This window comes from Sitophilus oryzae, unplaced genomic scaffold (assembly GCF_002938485.1).
Source record: "Sitophilus oryzae breed Bouriz unplaced genomic scaffold, Soryzae_2.0 scaffold_1179_pilon_pilon, whole genome shotgun sequence".
Classification (NCBI taxonomy): domain Eukaryota; kingdom Metazoa; phylum Arthropoda; class Insecta; order Coleoptera; family Curculionidae; genus Sitophilus; species Sitophilus oryzae.
This window is the reverse complement of record NW_022145814.1, coordinates 1,704,206-1,730,117: the sequence shown is the minus strand read 5'-3', so window position 1 is coordinate 1,730,117 and position 25,912 is coordinate 1,704,206. Positions and strand designations below refer to the sequence as shown.

At 31.5% G+C, this 25,912-nt stretch overlaps 1 protein-coding gene across 1 annotated transcript in view; it reads right to left on the bottom strand.

Moving 5' to 3' along the window:
- The window catches only part of LOC115891359 (fasciclin-1-like), a 330,519-nt gene that overhangs the window by 76,065 nt on the left and 228,542 nt on the right, over window positions 1-25,912 (bottom strand). Inside the window, exons 7-8 of the mRNA XM_030911811.1 lie at window positions 16,457-16,553; window positions 8,541-8,718 (exon numbers count right to left, since the gene is read on the bottom strand). Coding sequence (XP_030767671.1) covers window positions 8,541-8,718; window positions 16,457-16,553 — 275 coding nt within the window. The remainder of the gene's footprint in view (window positions 1-8,540; window positions 8,719-16,456; window positions 16,554-25,912) is intronic.

The window sequence follows — 25,912 nt, the reverse complement described above, 5'->3', positions numbered from 1 at the left end:
CTAACTAGTGCGCGACTCCGAAAATTGGAACCACGAATACAATGCTTTTGACGATAGGTTTATAATTTGTGTAATATAATCTGTGCTAATATCTATGTTGCCATATTATCAAGAAATTACCGTAAAACGGGGGTACTTCGACATGTTTTTGATACATTTGCAATTGTACAGTGGAGTTCAAAGTAAAAAATCCATGTTTGACGAGTTGGTTTGACATGTTGGACGTTTTTTGGTCTAGTCATGACATTTGAAGCCTTGTCTGTCCGCTAACGCTAATTTTGACACAAAAAATAACTGGAACATGTTTTTTTTAAAGAGGAAATTGTCTCGAAGTAACCTCCATAGTGGGGTTAATTCGACATTACTTCTAAGTAGCTTTAAAGTTGAACTAACCTTTCTTGGGTGTTACTTCGACATCAATTTATGTATTAATAAAGTATATAACGTTATTTAAAGTGATTTATTGTGAAAAAAAAAACGTAAATAACATCAACTACAGATACTTTCCTTGCATATTGCAGTTAAATCTTAATAAATATTTTAACTTTAAAAAAATCACATAACATAAGAAAAAATAGGCAAAACAATAACAAATCAATCTTCGCATACTGCACATTCATATTTTGGATATAAACCGTTGGGTTTGTTGCATATTCCACAAACCCAACGGTTGCAATTTATTAATGCAGCGTATCCAGGCCTTTTGATTGAAACATGAAGAAAAGTCGCACTGGCATATCGCGCAAGTACTGCACTTTGGACTTTCAAATTGTGGAATATCTGAACCTTCGTTAGAGATGCCACATACCCACTCTAGGCAGGAAACGCAGTATATCCAATCCCTTGAATCTTTGTAGGTCGAATATCGATATTTGCAGAAGCAACCTTTAAGTTGAATTGCTAAATGTCAAACCGTAAGGCGATTTCGATTGTCTTAACCGATCTGGTAGCGATGTCGAAATAGCCCCGGCCGCTGTCGAAGTTATCCTGGAAGTCGAAGTACCCCCGTTTTACGGTTTGTTTTTTTAACTAAAAACTAAAAAAAATTCCAAATTTTCAATTTTTTTCCCGAAAAAAACCTCATGATTGTGTTTCTAGGGTCAAAATATACTACCCCTAAAAATATTTGCACTTATTTAAGACTTTCGCTGTATAATTTTCATAATTTATAAAATTAAATATAGAATAAATACATTATATTCATAAATTTTTCCACCAGTTCCGAATAAACTACAGTTTTGTGTTAACAGAGCATGTTCCTACTCTTTTCGCCAAAACTTATCCCATTAATAAAATTTCATACCATTCGGTTTTCTACATTCTTGCTACCATAAACGTAGTAAACTAATAAAACTATATTTATGAGAGCTATATATTAGATTATATTATTATACCAATACATTTTTTTCAGACAATTACGTTAGTTGAAATTTTTTTTGAGGAAGTATTTCCCTCTCTTTTGTTATTCAGAAACTGAATAATCTAACAACTATAATATGTATATAATTATATAAATTGGCAAAAGCTATATAATTTTAAATGGGAAACCCTACACCATTACTGACAAACGAAACCTTGGATCGGCGTTTACATGTTTAGGAGTGAATCGTTATGGCGATCTAGTAAGTCGGAGAGAGCAAAAATACAAAGTATTTATTATAATCACTTTATTGGATAGTCAAGCAGCGTTAAAAGCGATCAACTCAGTATCAACCAATTCGAAATTGGTTAAAGAATGCATAGAGAAGCTGAATAAATTAGGCAAAGAAAACAAAGTCCTCCTACTCTGGGTGCCTGCTCATCAAGGTATAGAAGGCAATGAAAAAGCAAATGATCTAGCTAGAGAAGGAACGAACACTCCACTAATTGGACCAAAACCGTTCTGCCTCCCAAGTGGTAACCAACTAAAGGCGGAACTCAAGAACTTTGAGGATTGTCACGGGGTTTTTAACAGGACAATATCTCCTCAATGAACACCTCAGTAGATTGAAACTAAGAAGAAACGGCGAATACAGATTCTGTGGGGAAAATAGGGAAACACCAGAACACCTCATCACTGAGTGCAAAACTAAACCAAACCGAGACGACAACCATTCGTGCCATGAACTTTGGTACGACTGATATTGGAGATGTAGAACTACCCTCTGAAAAACCGTCCCAGATACTGGCCTTTGTCAAAGCCCTGGGACTGTATGATAAGTTATAACTCAACAAAGGGAGACACAATAGATCTCTAAGGTCGCAGGGATTAACCCCCCTCCCACTCATTCTAAATTCTAATAATCACTTAATCCGTCACTAGATTTTATGCACTTAGGAAAATACTTGTTCTTCTTTCATTATTCAGTATATGTTATTTTACTGAGCGTTATTTACTGTACTGCACCCGGAATCGGCACCCAAGGCGAAAAATGCCGACCGTAGCATAGTAGAAATGTATTAGATAGTACATATACAGGGTGGTCCGAATTGTATTCCGGAAACTTTGGCAGCATATTCTGTAGATAAAAGTAAATAAAAAAGTTCGTATAAATGTATGTCCAAAATGCTTAGTTTCGGAGATCAGGGTATAGAAGTTTCACTTTTATTTCGATTTTTTCCAAATAATTTCTGAAGTAACGTCAATATTTCGATGAAAATTGGTGTCTGGAAGTTTTTTGCAATGAGAAATTTGATTTTGATATCAATATGACTCCTACTAGTAGAGGGCGCCACCTACATATTTTTTAACTGGTTTGAGGAGTTATAACTTTTTGTCCGTACCTGTATAAAACTACTGAGTAAAAATATATACATTTACGACGTTTTTTACGTGAAAAAGGTCTCTTTGTAAAAATCGCTACGAGTAATGGTTTTCGAGATATTTGGAATCGAAATTATCAATACCTGTCTTGACTGATAAATTAAACATGTTGACTAAATAGTTATTACTGAAATCATTATCATAAATTTGAAATATATTTGTGGCAAAAGTTGACCAGAAACTGTTTTATCATCTTTTTTGCAGAAAAATTTATGATTAATTTAAAAAAAATAAAAACTTCCCAAATTTATTATTTGGGTGAAATAACTATCTACTCAACGTGTTTATTTTTCGTGAATAATTACATGTATTGACAATTTCCATTCTAAATATCTTAAAAAGGGTTGCTCGTAGCGATTTTTACAAAGGTATATTTTTTAAGTAAAAAGTGTTGGAAATGTCTATTTTTTCGCTTGGAAGTTTTATACAGGTACGGACAAAAAGTTATTACGCTTCATAACAGTTAAAACACATGTCGGTGGCGCCCTCTACCAGTAGGAGTCGTATTGACATCAAAATCAAATTTTTCATGTCGAAAAACACCCAAACACCAATTTTCATCCAAATATTGACGTTACTTCAGAAATTATTTGGAAAAAATCGAAATAAAAATGAAACTTCCACACCCTGTATCTCTGAAACTATGCATTTTAAGACATACATTTATACGCACTTTTTTACTTATTTTTATGTACAGAATATGCTGCCGAAGTTTCCGGAATACAGTTCGGACCACCCTGTATATTCTGATTTAGAAAATGTACCATTACATGTCGTTTCTGTTTAAAATATTTTTGAAATTTGATAATAACTTTATTATTTAGTGATCCATTGAAGAATACGATCCATTGTATAAATGTTTAATTTAAGTATTCTATTTTGCCTGTTATATGACAAAGCGGAGTAAATTATAAAATTACTTTTTGCAAAAACGTTAGCTCAGATTATAAACAAAGTTTGAGAATGTGTTAAGAGAAGTTTCCTTTGATAATTTAATTAACCGTGTAAAAACTTCGAGAGCACCAGCTCGTATTCAATTTTACAAAGAAAAACGTGCAAATATTCTCTCTCTGAACACAACCATTTTCACAATTATATCTCGTTAGAGAAGATTTAAAAATAGTACTCGATGAAGAGATGAATCTTACATATTTTTACATTACATATTTTAAGAGAAATCTGATTCCTCTGTTGTAAGCAGCGACAAAACGAGGTGTACTGACAGCACATTTATCATGGAAACACTGCATTATAAATAATAAAGACATGAGTTTAAATATTTTAAGCGTATATCCTAAAATAGAAAACATTTTTTTTAAATATAACCCCCTAAAAAGGTTTCGTCCTGTGGAACGTCTATTCTCTTTTGGACAAGTGATAATATGAGACATCAAAAACAATGAACGATAAAGTGATGAACTGGTTTTACTTAAGTCTCAGTGAGACAAACACTTTTCAAAATATAATATTTTCTTAGATTTATTTTTTTTTATAAATCATATTAAAATACAGGGTTAGTAATACAGTCTTAAATAAGTGCAAATATTTTCAAGGCTGGTAGATCTCGATAAAAGAAACATATTTTCTCTTTATCGTTTTTCAAATAAATAAGTCCAATGCAACCAAGTTGTGCAAATTTGAAAATTAAAAAAATATATTTATTTTTAAAAAAAAATTTTGAGCCACCGGAGTTTTTCTGTATTTGCTTCCCTTTTAATGCCGTAACTGTGGTAATATCAGAGATAAAGAAATTATACCGCGGGAAAATTTGCGTTGAACAGGCAGTTCTAAAAAGTTTTTTAAAATATACAGAAAAATTTAAAAGATAACGCACGATTTTTAACATCTTTTTTACGAAAAAAAAAAAATACTCAGACGTGTTCCTGCCGTCGAAATATACCACTCCTAAAAATATTTGCACTTATTTAAGACTCACCCTGTTTAATATGCTAAATAAACGTTAAGTTACGATACAACAACGTGATTTCTTTCAAAAAGTATATTATCTCAATAAGAACCTTTCGAAAATACGTATCTAATATTGAGAATACCAATTATACTGTTTTTTTTTCTCGGGTAAGATTTCGACAGACGATGACAGGAAAAAAGCAGATGACGTCCATATCAATCCATTTTTTTTCGCTAAAAAATTTCTAATATTTTAGTTAGCTATGGTTTATATATAAATCCGTCCTGGGTCGCCTCTTGTTGTTTTTAACTAGTTCTATTGGTTTATTTCAAATATGACAAATCATATTTCAATATTATTGGTTTGACGGAACGATGAATGACAAACGGACGCCGATGTGTATGAACTCGACTTAAGATTTTTGAGAAATGTCAAACTCTTGCCAAATTGTAGGTTATAATTTTGTGTCAAATTATGTCAAACAGAAATGATAGGTAAATATTTTGCATTTTGAACTGTGTTATTAAGTGTATTTCGTGTTTTTTAAAATTAAGTGGAGGAAAATTGAGTGTCGGCCCAGATCATAGTTTACAGTTAATATTCAGAGCCCAGAAATCACCAGAGATATAGTTTGCCAGAGGCTATGGCCAGAGAGTTGTATTAGCTACAAATAAAGTTTGTATACAGCATACCATACAGGATACCATCCATCGTATTTGGTATATGGTACCAAAAACTTGAGTATCTGTAATATAACATCACACGATAGGTAAATAATAAATTTTAGTACTACAGAGACATAATGTCAAAAGATATTGGTTTAAAAAAGTTAAGATTAAAGTTAATTAACCAACTTTTAAGGTATAAAATTCAGCAAGTGTTATTATTAACATATTTTGCTTTATTTATGTTTTATTTATTTCTTTGCAATATTTTTTTTTATTTGTACATAAGTTATATTGATAAATGTAATAATAAATGCAGGAAGTTGGTTGAGTTTGAAACTAAGATAACTTTTTAGCCGACAATATCAACAGGTACCTATGGTAGGCTATTGAGATCGGCAAAAAAAAGTTTTTTTAATTTCACTCAAAATGAGTTATTTAGCAAACATATTTTAGTATGGGCGGCTATACGTGCCTACCGGCGCCAATTTTTTATATTTTATTTGGTATGTGGTGTTTTGTTTAAAATACACCCTTGCTTGTTTTATATTAACATATACCGTATTTTTTTTTAATAAAATAACTCGATTAGATTTTTTCAGTTTTTTACTTTCTTTTTTCACAATATTTTGGTCCGGTAATCTCTAATCACTTGTCACTCAAATTTTAATATATTAAAAGATATTATTTTTCTGGTATGCGTTCCAATTGTACCAACTTATTTCCTTGTAAAATAAAATAAACTACTTTAAAATTAAAATGACAGACACATCTATCATTGTCAAGGATTTTGTCGTTGGACCGACTATACCAATTACAAAATTACAAATGCTTTATATACACGTATATCGTAACTTCTATTCCAGTTACCTTTTATACATATACATTTGTGCAGAAAAAAAAATTTAATGAACAAATTCGGTAAAAATCCTTGTATATAATTGTATATTTTTAAATAGGTCCATAAATTTACCAAAATTTAATTTCTTCATTCAGGTTAAAAGTATTATTGTTCAGACAGGAGCAATAAAATGTGTTCCAACAATACCACAAGCAGCCCGGTAAATTTCATGATTCGATAGTTTGCCAATTTCGTGGCAGTTATTGTACTCGCGTGCATAAATCTCGTTACTAATTACCGTCCTGTTACAATGACGTAATGTTCGTCAAGGCAAATCGGTTAATTTCCCCCTTGATTCTCCTGCCGTAATAAGGTGTATCGATGTCTGTTTCAATTATACACACATCGAAAAAGCCTACTGTGCAGTGTATTTGTGTTTGGTTAAATATCAATTTGCATTTGCTTCTTGAAAATTAGTTTAAAATATCAGTATCAAAATAGTTTTAAATACTTTATATCCTATATACTATTTATTAGATAAAACCATAAAATGCATTTTAATTTAAAATACTTGATGATATAACAAAAAATTGAAGATTACATAAGTAAAATATCCATTGGTCAGTCCAATGGAAAACTCATTTCAAAATGTAATATAATGTAAAAAAAACGTCGTCAATTATTTTGCTATGAAATAAATGTCATCGATGTTCATTTCCAAGCCAACTCGATGCAGTTTTTCTTTCGATCATACTATAGTTCGTAGAACCAAAGATTATACAAATTATAAACTTATCGTCAAAAGCATTGTTTTTCGTGATTCCAATTTTCGGAGTCGCGACTAGTTTGCGCACATAGCACATCCACTTATGGCCTCTAAAATTGTGCACAGTGGCTGACCGGCCCAGTTATTACGCTGTTTAAACTCGAGTTTATTTTTGCGCACAGGAAATTTAACTCGTTTGCTCATCGTCATAAAAAACCATTTTCCTACCACGAATTAGGGACAAGATTTTTATCTATACACATATAGTATACCTAATCTGTGGTAGAACAAAGGAGCATTTAAAACACGGATACTATGACGTATGTCCTAGGATATTTAGGTATCGAAGCTGCCAAAAAAATTGATGCTCTTTTAAGCTTCTAAGAACTAAACCCAACAATATCTATAGTAGGCACCACTAGAAACTATACCACTAAAAAAAATCACTTGGTCAAAAGCACTTGAAACAACTAAATTTTTGTCCATGATTATTATGAGCTCTAAGACACGACTTCATTAACTTAGAGGTAGGATCAAAGTGGTCCTACACCTATGGTATACACTTTGGTCTTACCTCTTGGTATTGGTATGGATATCCAGATCTGTCGAGCAGGAGCGAGAAGTAAATTTTGTAATTATTGACTTGCAAAAGGCCTATGATACTGTGCCATTGAACAAGTTATGGCCAGCAACGGAGAAAATCGTATCAATGAAGTCTATATTAACGCAGTCAAAAAACCTTATTGTGACAGTAAAAGTTACATTAAAATGGGCGGAAACACTTCTGAGGAATTTATTGTTTCCAAGGGTCTCAGATAAGGATGCTCTTTCGCCCTATAGGCACCTTTAAGATATATGTCGAAGAAGCTCTGAAAAAATGGAAAAGAAGATGTGGTAGAATGGGTCTGCCAATCGGGAATTCTATGCTATATACTCTTCTCTTCGCCGATGATCAAGTTTTGATAACAGGAGACCGAGATGATGCTAGCTACATGCTGAGAGTGCTTGACAAAGACTTAACAATAATTTAGATTGATAGTAACTATGAATAGACCGAATATATGCTTGTAGGAAACGACGATCACAATGATTTGGATATTGGTATAGGCAGAACAATAAAACACTGCTCCAAATTTAAATACTTTGACGCCGGGAGGCACGTATAGCCGCCTATAGTTGATATTTTTTTTATATCTCAAAAACTGCAACTGACTGATTTTGAAACACCCTGTATATATTAATAAATAGAGGCATTTTGGTACATTTGCTTGACAGTAACCAGCAAGCAGTCTTCATCAGTTGATAATACAGGTCGATATTTTGACGGCACCATTACTGTAATATGTCGATGGAATCTTTGTTATTTTTTTCCTTTCAATTATGCCATTAGTTAATTAAAATGGAAAAAAATTATCCATGAAGCCACGAAGAATAAAATTATACAAAAAACACATAAATCATACTTTCTTATGCCCATTACACTTAGCAGTTATCGATATTCAAACTCAATTTGTCAACCACACAGTACGACTAATTCTAGAAAGCAATTTACTTACTAATAATAAGATTTTGACGCTGTTCCTGCGTGAAAGAAATAACGACCCTAATGTCATTATCGCCGTTGGCCAGAGTGGGGAACGGTACGTCTTTTTGTGTCGGAGTGGTGAAAAGAACTCGTTTCGGGATGACGTGCCCATCAATTATCTTCTCGTCGATTAAAGTGGCTCTCGAGTTCTGGAACAGGTGAAAAAGAAAAAAGGATAACAATTTAGGTGTCTGTCAGGCGCTGGCAGGCAGCTTCATTTATTAAAGCTTAGTAAATAATATATTTGTGAGGTTAAGTCTGGTAATTCTCTCAATTTATTAGAGCTTAATATATAAATCCATAACACATTAATAAAGTTCAGCATGGAAATATAAAGGCCTATAAAGAATGCGAGTGTATAATTTAAACTAAATATAATACTATGTGGAAAAAATGATTGATTAGTACATAAAACTGTTGTTGATTATTTTGGTAAATCTCTGAATATTAATTAATGACAAACAAATTTTAATTTAAATGGGACTTTATACATATATTCGATTGTAACAGTTAAATTTCATCGCTACGACCTCTGTGTGCTAGCTCATGAATTATCGCAAATAACTATTATTTTTGCATCATGTTTACTATAATTTTATTGTTAAATATTATTTTATTTAAATTTTACGATTATGCAACCCGATATACACCGCGATATTATACAGCTACAGCTCAACGATATTCTCACTGGACCAGGTACACTATCAGTAGTAGGCTTTTTGTCCATCTCTCTATATCTTTGATCATCACCTCCGTCACTTGTCACTGTCAGATCAAATCAGATGTTTTTGGATTTATTTATCCTTTGTTTTGGTTATTGAAGTTTTATAATTATCAGATAAAATTTCGTAGTTAAATCGTTTATTTTTGATGTGGATCGCAGTGTGCAATTCGTTCATTTAATTGTGGGAATTTCTGAGTTAAGTTCGTTCACTGACCGGATATCGAATATGGCTGTGAAAATATTCTAGAACATCGTTTTTTATTTATGCCTTTTTGTTAGTTGGACTAGTCAAGATATATAGTTCTCTATCTATATCCTGGAGGGAGATTTCCGGTTGAAATCTGATTTTGTGAAGGAAATCGAATCCTTGCATCACTTCTTGCGTATCCACCGACCGAAGAGTATCGTCGTGAAAAACTGGCTGCCGTTCCGTGAAGCATTCCCTGTTGGTGATTAGCAGGTCTTCCTAGTGAAGGATTAAGTCTTCCGGAACACATTTGGTTAGAGACGTGGTTGTATTTTGTGGGATTTACATGGACCGCCGACCAATTTCCGTAATGGGATTAAAATAGCCTTTTTCCGACCGATATTCCGATTGCACGTGCCCAAGAAGTCCCGAATAGTTCCAAGGTATGCTATAATTCTTCTGCCTATTCTAAGTCAATGCTCAACTGATTTTTATTCGTAGTGTTGACTGGTTTTCGACTTTTCCACGCCCACGTGGTGTAGAAAGATTAGTTGAGTGTTATCTTTCTTAAATCTTATTTGGTTGTTCGTAATTGTAGAGCAAGAAGACCTATCCAAACCGTAGTGGTGCACAGAACAGTCCAGAATTCCATCCTGTTGCCCGTGTAGAGGTCCCGTTGTAGAGGACCCGTTGGACATCACAAACCCTCGTTGAGGTAAAGTTCAGATTTGATTAGTCCTTCTTTATTATCTTTATTAACTCCAACACGTTGTGCTAGTCCTAGTTCTATAATTGAAGCTCTTTTCTAAGACAACCAATATTATTTGGGGTTTTTATGTCACCTTTTGAAATCCTCCACCTGCCTGTACATTTGCGGACGGGCTCCAGTGACAGTACACCGAGCTGCTGTACCCTGTTGTAGCCATCCTGTAGTTATACACCGTAGCTCAGCCGAAGGAATTGTCAAGTAGTTTCAAGACTTAGAGTAAGACTGTTTAGATATTAGTTAGATTTAGTTTGCTATTTGTATTTCGCCCTTAGAACATACTTAGTTTAAGTTAAGGGGGATGACGTCTCAGTTTTAGTATAGCTTAGACCATTTTCATTTTTCATTTATTCTTATAGATCTAAACTCTACTTTATTTCACATACATTTCATAATTTTCTTTATATATTAACTTCTTAATATTTTAATAAATTGCTTAAATATTTTTAGTAGTATTATTTACAGTCTAGTCTCATAGTTAAGTTAGAGTCATTTAAGTTCCAATAATTATAGTAAGATTTGAAGTTCATGGTAGTTGCACTCAACAGTTCGAGGTTAGTGTTGAAGTCTACTTAATAGTAACATCTTTTATGCCGAGTTCATAGAGTATAATCTCGTGGCGCCCTTTGAACCCCGACCACCCGGCTGTTAAAAATTAAAAAGCTAGTGGCCTCTATGCAACTCATCTCGATTAAGTAAACTTGTGTTTTATTGAACTTCAAATTAGAAAAGGACGCGGATACCAATGAAACTTTTAGTTAGGTACTCGAGGGCGCGATTTTTAAATTCATTATTGCGAACCAGCCGAGCTGACTAACTGGAATTTAAATTTCCCGCTGGGGATTCAGGTGGTAGCTCTGCAGTAAAAAATGTCAAGTTGCCACGTTTATTTATTTATTTCCTGATATTATCATTCATTTTGACACTACTTTTGTATTACGATTTTTTGGTTCAAATAAATTGTGTTGTGATACTTTAAGCTTAAAAAATTTTACCAGCACACCTTGCAGTCGAACATAGTTCTTTTTAGAACTTCTTTTAGTGCGAAGTGTACAAGATAGCTTAATAGTCGTAAAAACTCATCGCAAATTTATTAGAATATTCTGAACGGGAAAGCAGTATTTAGTAATGGCTCGTTATGTCCCGTAAGTGCCGTTAAGGAGGTGAGTTTTGATGTAAATCATAACTGTTTATACAAGGTGTCTCAGATTTTAATCGGGAAAATTTAATAGACGATAGAACTTGCAAAAATAAAACAAAAACTTCATATCAACTTGTAAGTTTTAAAGCTTCCTTTTCGAGATACAGGGTGTTAAAGTTACTTAAAAAAGAAAAAAAAATTAAGATATTTGAAAAACCATTTAATCGATTTTGATATAACTTGACGCGTTTATAATACTTACTATGGGACTTAATTTGATGTAATTAAATTTAAGTTTAATGGCCAGGGGCGGCGGTGGGGCATCACTGTTAAACTATTTTAAAGGAAAAAATAGGCACGCCACTGCTTTTTTAGAAGTTTAATATTATTTTTGGATTTAGTAATTAAAAATATTATTTTTTTTTCTCCTGACTTTTTTATCTATCTTGCTTACTTCTTGTGAAAAAAAATTATATTCATTTATTTACTCCAGTTCCATTGTTTTTTCGCAAGAAGTAAGCAAGATAGACAAAAAAGTCAGGAGACAAAAAAATAATATTTTTAATTACTAAATCCAAAAATAATATTAAACTTCCATCCAAAAATAATATTAAACTTCCAAAAAAGCAGTGGCGTGCGTATTTTTTCCTCTAAAATACTTTAACAGTGATGCCCCACCGCCGCCTCTGGCCATTAAACTTACATCTAATTACATCAAATTAAGTCCCATAGTAAGTATTATAAACGGGTCGAGTTATATCAAAATCGATTAAATGGTTTTTCAAATATCTTTTTTTTCTTTTTTTAAGTAACTTTAACACCCTGTATCTCGAAAAGGAAGCTTTAAATCTTACAAGTTGATATGAACTTTTTGTTTTATTTTTGCAAGTTCTATCGTCTATTAAATTTTCCCGATTAAAATCTGAGACACCCTGTATATTTACAATTAATTTATTTTTGTTTCCTAAAATATTTTGATTAAAATAAAATATGTAAATGTGGACAACGCTGTGCCGGTCAAACTTAATCACGTGACTAAACGTTTATTTGATATGAACTATATATGAGATATGTTATATATCACTTAAATCATGACAAAAATGGTAAAAACCGGGGTATTTCGCAACTGAAAGAGAAATCTATAAAATATATACAGTGTGGTCCGAACTGTATTTCGGAAACTCTGTAGATTTAAATAAGTAATTCTGTAGATTAAAATAGTTCGTATAGGTGTATGTCCTAAAATGCTTAGTTGTTGAGATACAGGGTGTAGAAGTTTCATTTTTATTTCAATTCTTTCCTAATAATTTCTGAAATAACGTCAGGATTTGGATGAAAATTGGTATCTGGGAGTTTTTTGACATGAGAAATTTGATTTTCATGTCAATATGACTCCTACTTATAGAGGGCGCCACATATTTGTTAACTGGTTTGAAGACTATAAAGAATAATTTTTCGTCCATGTCTGTATAAGACTACTGAGTAAAAAAATATACATTTACGACTTTTTTTACATAAAAAAGGTCTCTTGGTAAAAATCGCTACGAGTAATGGTTCTTGAAATATTTGGAATCGAAATTATGAATACCTGTCATCATTGACATAAATTAAACGTGTTGTCTAAATAGTTATTAGACTGAAATCATAAATTTGAAATCTGTTTGTACCAAAAGTTTAACAGAAACTGTTTAATCATCATTTTTTTGCAGAAAAATTTATGATTAATTTAAAAAAATAAAAAATAATTATTTCAATCAAATAACTATACTCAAAGTGTGCTTATTTCTGTCAATCATGACATGTATTGATTATTTCCATTCTAAATATCTTCAGAACGGTTGCTCGTAGCGATTTTTACCAAGAGACATTTTTTAAATGTCATGGAAATGTATATTTTTTTAGCCGGTAGTTTTATACAGGTACGGACGAAAAGTTATTATTCTTCAAAACAGTTAAAACACATGTAGGTGGCGCCCCCTACAAATAGGAGTCATTTTGACACCAAAATCAAATTTCTCGTATCGCAAAACTCCCAGACACCAATTTTCATCCAAATATTGACTTACTTCAGAAATTATTTGGAAAAAGTCGAAATAAAAATGAAACTTCTACACCCTGTATCTCCGAAACTAAGCATTTTAGGACATACATTTATACGAACTTTTTTATTTATTTTTATCTGTAGAATATGCTGCCGAAGTTTCCGGAATACAATTGTTGGACCACCCTGTATACTCGTAAGAGTGTTTTTTTTTTCAAGGAATGAACCACAAATTTTTTCATTGGTTGAAAGAATTTCATTTTATTTTAGCAGTAGCATTGTAACATTCATCCACAGTTTAGTTAGTAGTAGCCTTGTATATGAATTTTTAAAGTAGCTCAACCTAAGACGTTTATGGATGTAAAGCACCAGATGGCGGGACGTATTTCACAGTCTTTTACTAGAGAAAAATATTTTTTGTTACTCTGAATTTTGAAGCGGCCAATAAAAACAGAGAAAATAAAAATCGATAATTTTCGGACTGTGCCAATTGGTTACTAATCGACCAGATACTTTTTGTCTATTAGATATGCTATAAAAGCTGGTAATTATACAATTCGACCATTGTAAATACCCGACAAATTCCGCAAGGCCGACGAGGTCGATGTTTTTCACTGATAAGAAAAAAAAATGTTTGTTTAGATAATTTTCGAGATATTTTTTCTTTCTGAATGCACATTTTAAAGTATTTTATATTCTTTGTCCGCTTGATCTATTATACTGGTCGCACGTATCGAAGTTTTATTTCTTGTAGTTTTAAAATATTTTCTTGTTTCTTTGTAGTTGTAATGTAAAATTAGATTAATTTATTAAGTTTGATTATAATGTTTAGTGTAGACTACCAGAAGAAATTTAGTAGTGTTTTTATATTTTATTTTGAAGTTAAGTAGTAGGTGAAGGGGTAATTTGGTTAATTTTTCTTTATGTTTGATTAATTAATAAGTTTGATAATTTGTTTAGTGTAGAATACAAGAAGTAGTTTGTGTAGTGTTCTTGTAAGAGATTATATTCATTTATTTTGTAGTTGAGTAGAAGGTGAAGGTATTTGGGTATTTTTTTCTTTTTGTTTTTCTTCTAATAATTATTGTAGTAGTTCTTTTAAATATTGTGATAGATACATTATAATCTTCCTTCTACTTTTCTGGTAGTTGAATATACGAAAAAAATCTGATCAAATTTATTTTAAATGAAATTAATCTAGTCTTATTAATTAATCAAATTAAACTAGTCAAATAATATTAATTGCAATCAATTATTAAAAAATATTAATTATTTTGGAAAATAACTTTTGAAATGGAGTATTATTGATAAAATTTAGCCAATTTTTTTTACCCAGTAGCGTATTTCAATATGATCTTATCATTTATCACTGTATAATAACTTTGTTGTGGCAGAAAAATATACCAGTTAGTTTCAAAATATTATTTTTTTTTCAAACGTCACAAAAGTATTAATTTTTGCGACGTGATTGACAATATAAAAAAGTCATTTTAACGCCTAGGCATAAAAGTAAAGCACTTTACGCCTAAGCATAAAAGTATGAAAATATATTATTAAAATGACATAAGTCTCAAATTCAACGAGCCGTAACCATAGTTTCTCGATATATAATTACTCATGGTACAAAGCAAACTTGAAAACAAGGTATGGTCGATAGGGTCTCCAATTTCGTTCAGTTTGCGCATATCGCCTGTAACGTCATATGCCATACAACAAAATATCCGTATTGTTCAATTGCCACTAATAAAAAAAGACCTAAAATAGGGAAGAATTAAATAACCCCTAAAGTTATGTAAAATCATCGAGCTGGACATTTGAAGAGTTATGACAGATTATACACATTTATTATGTGTCATCTGTTTGAAAATTTGAAATTGGCGCGTGGAGCTTGCCGACCAATATTGCCGTTTATCACCTGTGACATGATAATTACTTACAAGGTATGAATTTTAAATATTTTTATATTATTTGGAACGTTTGAAATTGTTTAAAACATTATTTGTGGCGTTGGAAAAAAATACCATGTTCTATTCGGAGTAAAAATGACTTTTGTGCTTCGGCTGTATGTCAAACCTACAGTCTCGCCACGAAAAGTGTCATTTTTACTCCTAATAAAACAATATACTAGAAATTTTTATGTTTTAACGGGCTTTGTGAGTTAAAACATAATGATATTTTCAGTTTTTATAATTCTTGATCGAAAATAAACGGAGTCAGCGATGGCTATGAAATTAAGGTCGCTGTCATTTTATATGTAAATTTATGTGGGAAATGTCGTCGATCGTCATTTCCCTGCCAACTGGATGCCGTTTTTTTTTCATATGGTACAAAGTTAAAGCAAACTTGACTCTGACCATGTTTTACGCTAAGAAAGATTTATTTCGTGTAATAAAGATTTAAATGGTGTATTAAGTACATAATATTTCTTTAAATGTCAAATAATATTATTGAAACAAATGCCAAGTTTTATTTTTAATTAAGAAAAAAATTAATCAAGAATGTATAAATGTTTTGTTTTCAAAAAAAAATTATCTTAAATTCGTAAAACCTCAATTTAGAATAAAATGATGAAAGAATGAAATAAAATGTTATAGCCCTGGATCAAATCGAAATAAAGTAAGTGTATGTAACTTTTTTTAAATATTAATAATTACCAGTAATTAGCATTAATGTACCAACATATTGAAATTGTTATTTCTTTTGTTAAATACGGTTTAGAATCCTTAAAATAACAGCAAAAATAATCGAAAATCAACAATGAAATAATAGTTTTGTTTAAATTTCTTAATCAGCTGAGCCCTATTATAGTTCGCAAAAATCCGAGCTATATTATTACATTACTCTGAGGGAAATACTGCAAATAATCGATATTTTTGACTCCGCCCCTAATCACATGCTTCATTCTTTTAAAGCTTTACGAATTGTTCACCAGAGGCAGCACATTTTGTCGAGAGGTTGACCAACTTTAAGAATATATAAACAAGGGTAGTAGTAAGTGTCTATACCGTAAACTTATTTAGCAACTTACCGCAAATCCTTCATCGACAGGAATGAAAAACGTGTAGCTTCCTTCGGTTTTGAATATATCTTGCTTGTTATTCTGTTGTACTTTTTGTCTAAAGTTTCTGCAAAAAAATAATGTTTTAGTAGGTATACTCTTTAGTATTTTACTTTCTTTGTATTAAAAGTGTGTCAAAAAGTTAGCACCAATTAGGAAAAAAAGGTTATGCAAAATTTCTTAAGCATGCCCAGTAACAAAAAAACATAATTTTGACATATGTCATGTCGATAACTGTCATGGTGACAAATTACAAAAATCACGTATATTGAGAGCTAAGTCACTAAGTGAAGTTAGTTCACAATAAAATATAGAACTATAGAAAAGAAAAGAGAGAAAAGTTAAAGAGAAATGTACAAAAATATATATTTTTTTAGAACGGCATAAAACAAAGAAAAGTTAATAAAAAAGAATATCTAAGGGTACGCGCACAAAGAAAGCTGGTTAATCAGCGCCGAAAACCAGCGCCGAATATCACAATATGCACATCCAGCACAGACAACAAGCGACTAAGAATTAATAATTCGTTCCGGTGAAAAGTCCGGGCCAATTGACGCTGATAACAAGCGCCGACGATTTTTTTCTGTGTGCAGGTGTGTTGAAAAGTGAATTTAACTATTCCAAACACCGGAACATCGTTTTAACACCGGTGTTGGGCTGACACCGGTGGCCAAATATAGGCTTTCCGGTGTTTCGGTGTCGATACCGGTGTTCATCGTTCATCTACAATACCGATGTTCATCTCGACACCGGTTTTGACTACGCACCGATTTTGATATCGACACCGGTGTTTGGTAAACGGGTTAAAGAAGAAATAATGTTAATTAATAAGTTCAAAATAAAACTGATAATAATATGTCGTATCGGTGCTTATTTTTATCGTTTATTAAAGCGCACCGACTTATAACTTTCAAATTTAAATATAATTTTTTTGCCACACTAATCACTAAAACAGAGTGGAAGCGTCAGATAAACAACTATAAAGTAAAAAAATTGTTTAATCAAAAACAAATAGAAAACAAAACAAAACATAAAGAAACAAAAACTAGTAGCTGTAAAATAAACTAAAAAATATTACATTAAAAAAACTAAAAAAAAACAAAGAAACGGCACCGCATCGATATCGATATCGACATCGACACCGGTGTTCATCGCGATACCGGTGTTGAGGTAAACATCGGTGTTGAGATAAACACCTATGTCAAGATAAACACCGATGTCAAGATAAACACCGGTGTTGTAGATGAACACCGGTGTCGAGATAAACACCGGGGTTGAAATGAACATCGGTGTCGGTGTTGACACCGGTATACCGACTGAAACACTGGTGGTCTTCAACACCTAACACCGGTGTTCAAATCTCAACACCGAACTAAAAAATACTAAATTAAAAAAAACTAAAAAACAAACAAACGGCACCATTGACATCGACACTGTTGTTTGTCTCAACACCGACATTGTTTATCTCAACACCGTGTGTGTCGAGATCAACACCGGTGTTGTACCTATATGAAAACCGGTGCTGAAATGAACATCGGTGTTGAGATAAACACCGGTGTCAAGATAAACACCGGTGTTGTAGATGAACACCGGTTCTGAAATGAACACCGGTGTTGAGATAAACAGCAGTGTTGGTGTTGACACCGGTACATCGACTGAAACACCGGCGGTCATCAACACCTAACACCGGTGTTCAAATTTCAACACCGAACAGGTTTAAATATAACTATTGGCGCTTACTTTTTACGTTCTTGTGTACTATTAATTGAGACCATTTATAAGCGCTGATTTTCGGCGCTGGTAATAGGTGCTTATTAACCAGCTTTGTTTGTGTCCGTTCCCTAATGCAGTAATTTAATTTTACTCTCCCACAGTAAATCGTAAAATCTAAAAATGTTGGAATTTTTTCTACAGTAGACTCTAAATCTAATGATTATTTTTACCTAAAATAAATATTTTAATTTTCAAAGCTAAATGTTAAAGTGACAAAATGTCACAAAATAGGTACAAATACAACAGCTATAAAGGTCGAGCTATAAAGTTAAAAATATCTCCAAAAAAGTCCTGTATGGGTATTTCGCCACTGTAAGAAAATCTACAAAATAAAATAGTTATTTTTTCGTAAACACTGCTGCGTTAATTCAACGGAGACTAACTATTGTTAGCAGTGGCTTACTAATAAACAAATTTGCAAAAAGTTAAAAATATGTTGGGCAATTTATTAATAATAAAATTATATAAGGATTCTTGCCACTTAACTGATGATATAGAAATTTAATTCTACGCTGTGTTTGTCATAATGTGGATCAACCTGCTCTCACTACCGGTTTCGGAGCCCTACTCCATCATCAGGTGAGCTTGGGCATCCTTTTACTATCGATAGTTGCGCCTCGGTGGTACGAAAGTACTACCATTGCACTCAGGCCGCTATCTCCCATTCGGGACTTAATATCTAACCGATACTTTCCGACAAGTCGGAATTAACTATCTCTGCGCTGTGGTTGTCATTTTGTAAATCTGCCCAAGCTCACCTGATGATGGAGTAGGGCTCCTAAACCGGTAGTGAGAGCAGGTTGGTCCACATTATGACAAACACAGCGTAGAATTAAATTTCTATATCAGCAGTTAAGTGGCAAGAATCCTTATATAATTATTATATACCTATACTGCAAGAAATTTGTTTTCTATTTTATTAATAATTAATAAAAAAAATAAACTCCTAAATGTAACTTTTAGATACTTTCACCATTGTTATAGATTTAAGAAACCATGAATTTTAAATTTTTATTATCTCTGAAATAGCACATTTTACATTTTAAAGTCAATCATTTTTGCAAACTCCGCAGTAGATTCAACAGTTATTTCGTAAAAACTTAATGCCGGTCGACACTATTTCAGATTTATGGACTCTGGATAATCCCTGGAAGAGTGGTAGTGTCAGATAATGTAAAGCTACTCCTGATCTACGGTTTTTACGTATAAATCAATCGTGTCAGTAGTAGCGGTTTTCCAAGTTTTCTGTTAGACATTATCAGTATTTTCCTTGCGAATTAGAATTTGAAAAAATATTCTCTTTTAATAAATTATCACAGATCATGGACCATTATACAGAGTCCGACAATAGTGCGTCGGGCATCTGTAGCTGCTATAATAAAAAAGTTAGGAATTTTGTAGTGCAAACCTAAAGTATGTCTTTCAGGAAAATATTTTAACTTCTACAGGGTGGCTCAAAAAAGTATGAGTGGATCGGGATGATTTTTTAACGATCTGACAGTGATCTTCATTTCAAAGCCATCGCCGACGCCTTGTTTTTTCGTAGCATATTGTACAAACCCAGGTATAATTTTAATGTTTGTGTTAACATTTTATATAGGGTGAATTATAGTTATAATAAGAGCAACTATTTTTAAGGGTATTATAGTTCGACCCCAGAAATACGTCTATGAGTATTTTTCGCATTTTTTATGGAAATTTTATATACAGGGTAGCGCACAAGTTTTTCAAAGAAACTCTTATCAGGAAGATTCCTATCTGGATATCTTTGAGCATAAGCCCTTGAGGCCAACAATCAATTTTCCTCACAAAATGATATCACTAGTCACATATCTATTCGTTCCGCCAGGAGATACTGCTTTATTTTTCTTGATAAAATAATGAATACTTACTTATTAAACTATTGCTGGTAAATTTAAGTAAACTGTTATAAATTATAAATAATAATGTCCATAAACTAATGTCGACTTTGAAAATAATTACTAACTGTCATTATAAAATTGCCATGGCGACACCAGCCATCTTGATTACAATTTTATTTAAAAATCGTTTTTTATTCAAAATCTGAGCTAGATAGGTATACGAAACCCTAATATACTTTGAAAGAGCATTTGAGTGTGCGATTTATTTAAAAAAATACAGGGTGTTACATTTGAAATATCAAAGTTTTTATATAAAATATATCCTTAAAATAGATCAGCAACTTTCGATAGCCCTGTATAAATTTAAGGAACTAATACCATTTTTCAGTAAATTCAGTTTATATCTCTACCTTTAATCTCAGCATAAGAATTAATTCTGAAAAGTAATGTACAGGGTGTTAATAATCTATTCTATTGTAGCATACAAATTTAAATATCTTTAAATATTTCAAAAACCAAAGATTTTAAACATATTTAACCCTTATAATAAATACCTTTTTTTGGGCCGAAGAATCCAAAAATGAAATAATATACCGGGTGTTCCATAAGAAAAAATATAACTTTGGTATGGATCTTAGTTCTGAAACACCCTGTATATTTCAAAATAATGTTAAATTGTGCACATTGTCTACCCACATATACCCCTAAAATATTTTGTTTCTACATCTTTCCGTTTTTGTAGAATCAACCGAGGCGAATGAGGTGTGCCACTCTGTATTTCGTTTTAAAAAAAATCTACTAAATGTCAAAATAACCGAAATATTTTACTTTGAAAATTAAAAAAAAATATTTTTTGCTTAAATTATGAGAACCACTGGATATTTTCTGGGCTTTATTTCTTGTAAATTTAGTCTACTATCTATGTTGCCATATTATAAAGATATTATGTTTTTTAACTAAAAATTTAAAAAAAAATCCAAAAAGTTTTAAAAAAATTTGAAATTTTCAATTTTTTTTTCGCGAAAAGAATCTCATAGACGTGTTTTTGGGATCGAAAAATACCACCACTAAAAATATTCGCACTTATTTAAGACTCATCCATAATATTTCAATTCGGGAAATAAGAGATAGCGAAATTTAATTCTACAAAAATATGCACTACTACGAATATAATTAAATTTTATATAAAACAAAAAAAAGTAGTCCATGCTAAACAAATATAATATAATATAATATAATTCATCATATTTTAAAGTGTTTTGAAGAATAATAACTTTTCGTCCGTACCTGTATTATACAACTGACTTAACAGATATACATTTCCGGTGTTTTACGTAAAAAAGGTCTCTTGGTAAAAATTGCTACGAGTAATGATTCTCATGATATTTCGAATCGAAATAATCAATACATGTCATCATTGACACAAATTATAGTTAGTTATTAGACTGAAATAATAAATTTGGAGATGTTTGTGTGTAACAAAGCTTTAACAGAAACTGTTTTACATAGGTATTTTTTTGTAGAAAAATTTATGATTAATTTAAAAAAAAGTACTATACTACGAACATAATTAAACTTTAAATAGTTCAAGTTAAAAAAATATAATTGTTCCAATTTAATATCAAATACAAAAATTATTCCTATCTTTGCTATTACGTAGTAAATCATTAATTATACATTTTATATTGGAAATATGTAAATTTCGACAAATTTATACTAAATAATATAATAAACATGTTCATTATTAAAAATATTTATGGCATAATATTCGGTTTAAAATATGAAATAATCGTAATGTGGGACATTTGATCTTTTTGAAACTAACGACCAGTCACAAATGTTTTTTAATAAATTTAATATTATATTTATCAAGATATTATACATTATATTTGTTACAGAATATTAACCTAATAACTTAAAAGTACAAAAAAAAACAGTTAAAGGTCTTCAATTTAATATCTGCACAAGTAATCAAAAATAGTTCCAGGTTATTGAAATTTAAATCATATAGTGACGTTTTTGTTATAAAATATGGTAACAATATAATATGTTCCTAAATCCGAGAAACATGTAAAATATTGACGCAATATTTTATTTTTATTTTTCTTTTCATGCAATGTGCTATAAAATTAATAGAATATTGTAGACAGGATCTGTTATGTAGAGCTAAAAAATTACAGATGTCTCGTTGGTTTATAAAAAAAATACACAAGATAAAACTGAGTGTTAACAGTTTTATCTTTTTTTTATTCCAATAATGTTTTGAAATGCTAAATAAACTTGACAATTCTATAAGAATTTTTTTTCTATTCGTATTTCTCAAAAGTGACTCACCCCCTATTTTTTTTTATTTTTTCAGATAAATAAAAGAGATTTGGTACGTTAATATATGACATAAATCAAGATCGATTGACGTAGGTATTCAATTCTTTTCGGTGATTTCCTGTTTTACCGAAATTGATTACAACTTTTGGTTTTTCAATGACACCTTCGGTATTTTTACTTTATTCGATATTCGTATTTTAAATTTCAATCTAGAGGGCCATGGCTGTAAAAATACCGGTTTTTAATCAAGGAACTTTGAAAAAATAGATTTGATCGTCTACTGTTTTTAGTTGTCATGTCCTGGCCGGTTAATAGATGCCCTAATCGTTTTTTAATCATAACTCAATTTTTACCAAATCTCGTTTTTTATTTAAAAAAATAAAAAAAAGTTATAGGGGTGAATAATATTTGCGAAACACCCGGTATATCAAATGTAGAGTATATACGGGGTGAGTTTTTTACGATGTTCTCTATGGGTATGTCGCAAACTACTGATGATAGAGAGTCGGTTAAATGGGGAAAGAATTGAAGTTTTGTGGGGTCATAAATATACGCCTTTCAGATTTTTGAAAAACTTAATGGCTTACTAGATATTTCGAAGAAAACAAATTTCGGCTATTTTAGAAATTGTCCCTAATTCCATTATAATTTATTTTAGACAAAAAGTTTTCAGATAAAAGTTGTAGTTGTGCCCTCCTTTTTTTTTCAAAAGCCTGTCATCTTTTAAGGTTTTTTTAAGCTTTTCAGCGATATAAGCTATAATACGTTTTTCTCGAAAAATTACTGTGTTATAGCCAATTCTTATCATTTTTAAACAATTTCACTTAGTTAGTCATGGAAACAAGTTCAATCGTCGTTGCTCCCAGAAATGTGAACCTGTCACATCCAAACTTAATAAACAAAAATTGCAAATACGAGTTTTTAGTAGGATTTTTGATTCAATTTTTCTTGGCCATACATTTTCGAGGATACGTTGACGGGCGAACGTTACTTACATTTTTTAGACAACAGTTTTCAATACATGTTAAATTTAGATACTGGCGCATCAATAGAGTGGTTCCAACATGACTTTCATTATGACACATTCCTCCAAAATAAAAGAAATGTAAAAAATTATTTATATCATAATTATGCGGAAGAAGTTAAATTACGGAATGGTACGGAAGAAGTTAAGTCGATCGGTCGTTCTGTGAGAATAGCTAGTATTTCAGTTTTAAAAAGATGCATTTATGTACTCAAAACAATGGCGAATTTTTGAACATTTTCTAAAATAAATTCGTATTTACACATTTTGTTTATTTTAATTAATAAAGTTTGGATGTGACAGTTTTATATTTCTGACAGCACCGACGACTGAACTTGTTTCCATGGCTAACTAATTGAAATTGTTTAATAATGATAAGAATTGGCTCAGTAAAAAAAGAATAACTCAGTAATTAAAAAAAACATATAGCTTATATCGTTGAAAAGCTTAAAAAATGGCGCCTTTCATAAAGTCATGACCAACTATGGTTTCCATTTAAAAAAACATGTTTGTATCATATGTCAAAAATGACAGGCTTTAGAAAAAATCAGAGAACACAGACTCGTTAGGGATGCAATTATCTACAACTTTTATCTGAAAACTTTTTGTCTAAAATAGATTATAATGGAATTAGGGACAATTTTTAAAATAGCCAACATTTGTTTTTTTCCAAATATCTAGTAAGCCGTGAACTTTTTCAAAAATCTAAAAGGCGCATATTTATGACCCCACAAAACTGCAATTCTTTCTCCATTTAATCGACTCCAGTAGTTTCCGAGATACTCATAGAGAACATCGTAGGAAACTCACTCTGTATAGTATTCATCCGAGTATGTGGTATTGGAATAAGGAGTTATGAATGAATACCTCTTCAATATGTTTGTATTCTAACAAATATTTCCGTCAATGCGGTTTTTAAAGAATATAGGTCATTTCCATATTAGCATAGAGCGAAAAAGAGTTACGCCAGGAGTAAAAAGCAGGAAATGACGTGAAGCACTGGCGAGTAGAACATTAAAAAACTGTTAAAAACTGCTAATAAACAAGAAAAACACAATCAAACAAGAAAAAAACGCAAGAGGCAAAAAGTAGTAGTACAGTAGTGCTTAATGTCATTTCCTGCTCTTTGTTCCTGGCCCAGAAACCCCGTTCTCCCTCTACTTATAATATAAAACCAAAAAAATCTGATAAAATTTAACTCATGTGTTGATATTCATTTTTAATTTTTTAAGTAGCCAAATAAAATGTTGGAAAAGTGTAAAATGGAACTAAACTCTTATGCAATAGGCGTCAAGTTTGGTGTAAAATTATTTGTTTTCTAGAATTCTCAGTTAACTAAATTATTACCAGAAGGTTATTCATTAAAAAAATATTTCAAGAGTGACCGACGAAGACATTTTTTATTAAGATAAGTCAATGGCCCAGTCATGTCAAAACACCGGTATACGATTAATTATCGAAGTTAAGCGAAATAAAATTATGTATGCAAAGTACATCTACTGGATCTGTGTCTATGAAAGGAATGCGGACAAAAAAACATTTAAATAAACAGCAATATTTTTTCAAAAGTCACAAAAGTATTAATTTTTGCGACGTGATTGACAATAGTATAAAATAGTCATTTTAACGCCTAGGTATAAAAATACGAAAACGTAAAAGCACTTAAAAGTACGAAAATATATTATTAAACTGACATATTGACATTACGAGTATATACAAGGTATGACTTTTAAATCTTTTTTATATTATTTAGAACGTTTGAAATTGTTTAAAAATTATTTGTGGCGTTTGAAAAAAATAGCATGTTCTATTCGGAGTAAAGATAACTTTATGTGCCTCGGCTGTAATATCGTCAAACGTACAGCCTCTCCACAAAAAGTGTCTTTTTTATTCCTAATAAAACAATATACTATTATAAATCGCTACCTAAATAGAAGTGGTAGAGAGTCCACGTTCAAAACACCACCGCAAACAAGTCCACCGCAAAACACTCTGCCGACTCATTTCATTGGCTACTTGCAAATTTGTCTAATTTTCATTGATGGGACGCGTCGTCTAATTTTTTACGAGAAACATCGAGAGAATATCGTTTCCCCCCTTACGGATGCCCCGTAGCTACAGAACGGATAGACATACTGTAAGTATTTGGACCGGAAAATTTCAATATAATTGGAAAACATATCTTGAAAACGCTGTCGTTCTATTGTTCCAAGCTAAGAGAGAATAAAACTTTGCGCTAACAGAGAATTTTTAGTCGGCTTATTATTTAGTTGCAAGTTTGTAACCAATGTATTCTTACAGAGCCGATATTTGATTGCAGGCATAATATCGCGGCTCCCTAATTATATATTAGTCACAAACCTGCAACTAAACAGTCGGTTGACTAAAAATTATCTGTCAGCGCACGGGCTAATTTACATACTGCATTAGACTTGCCAGAAT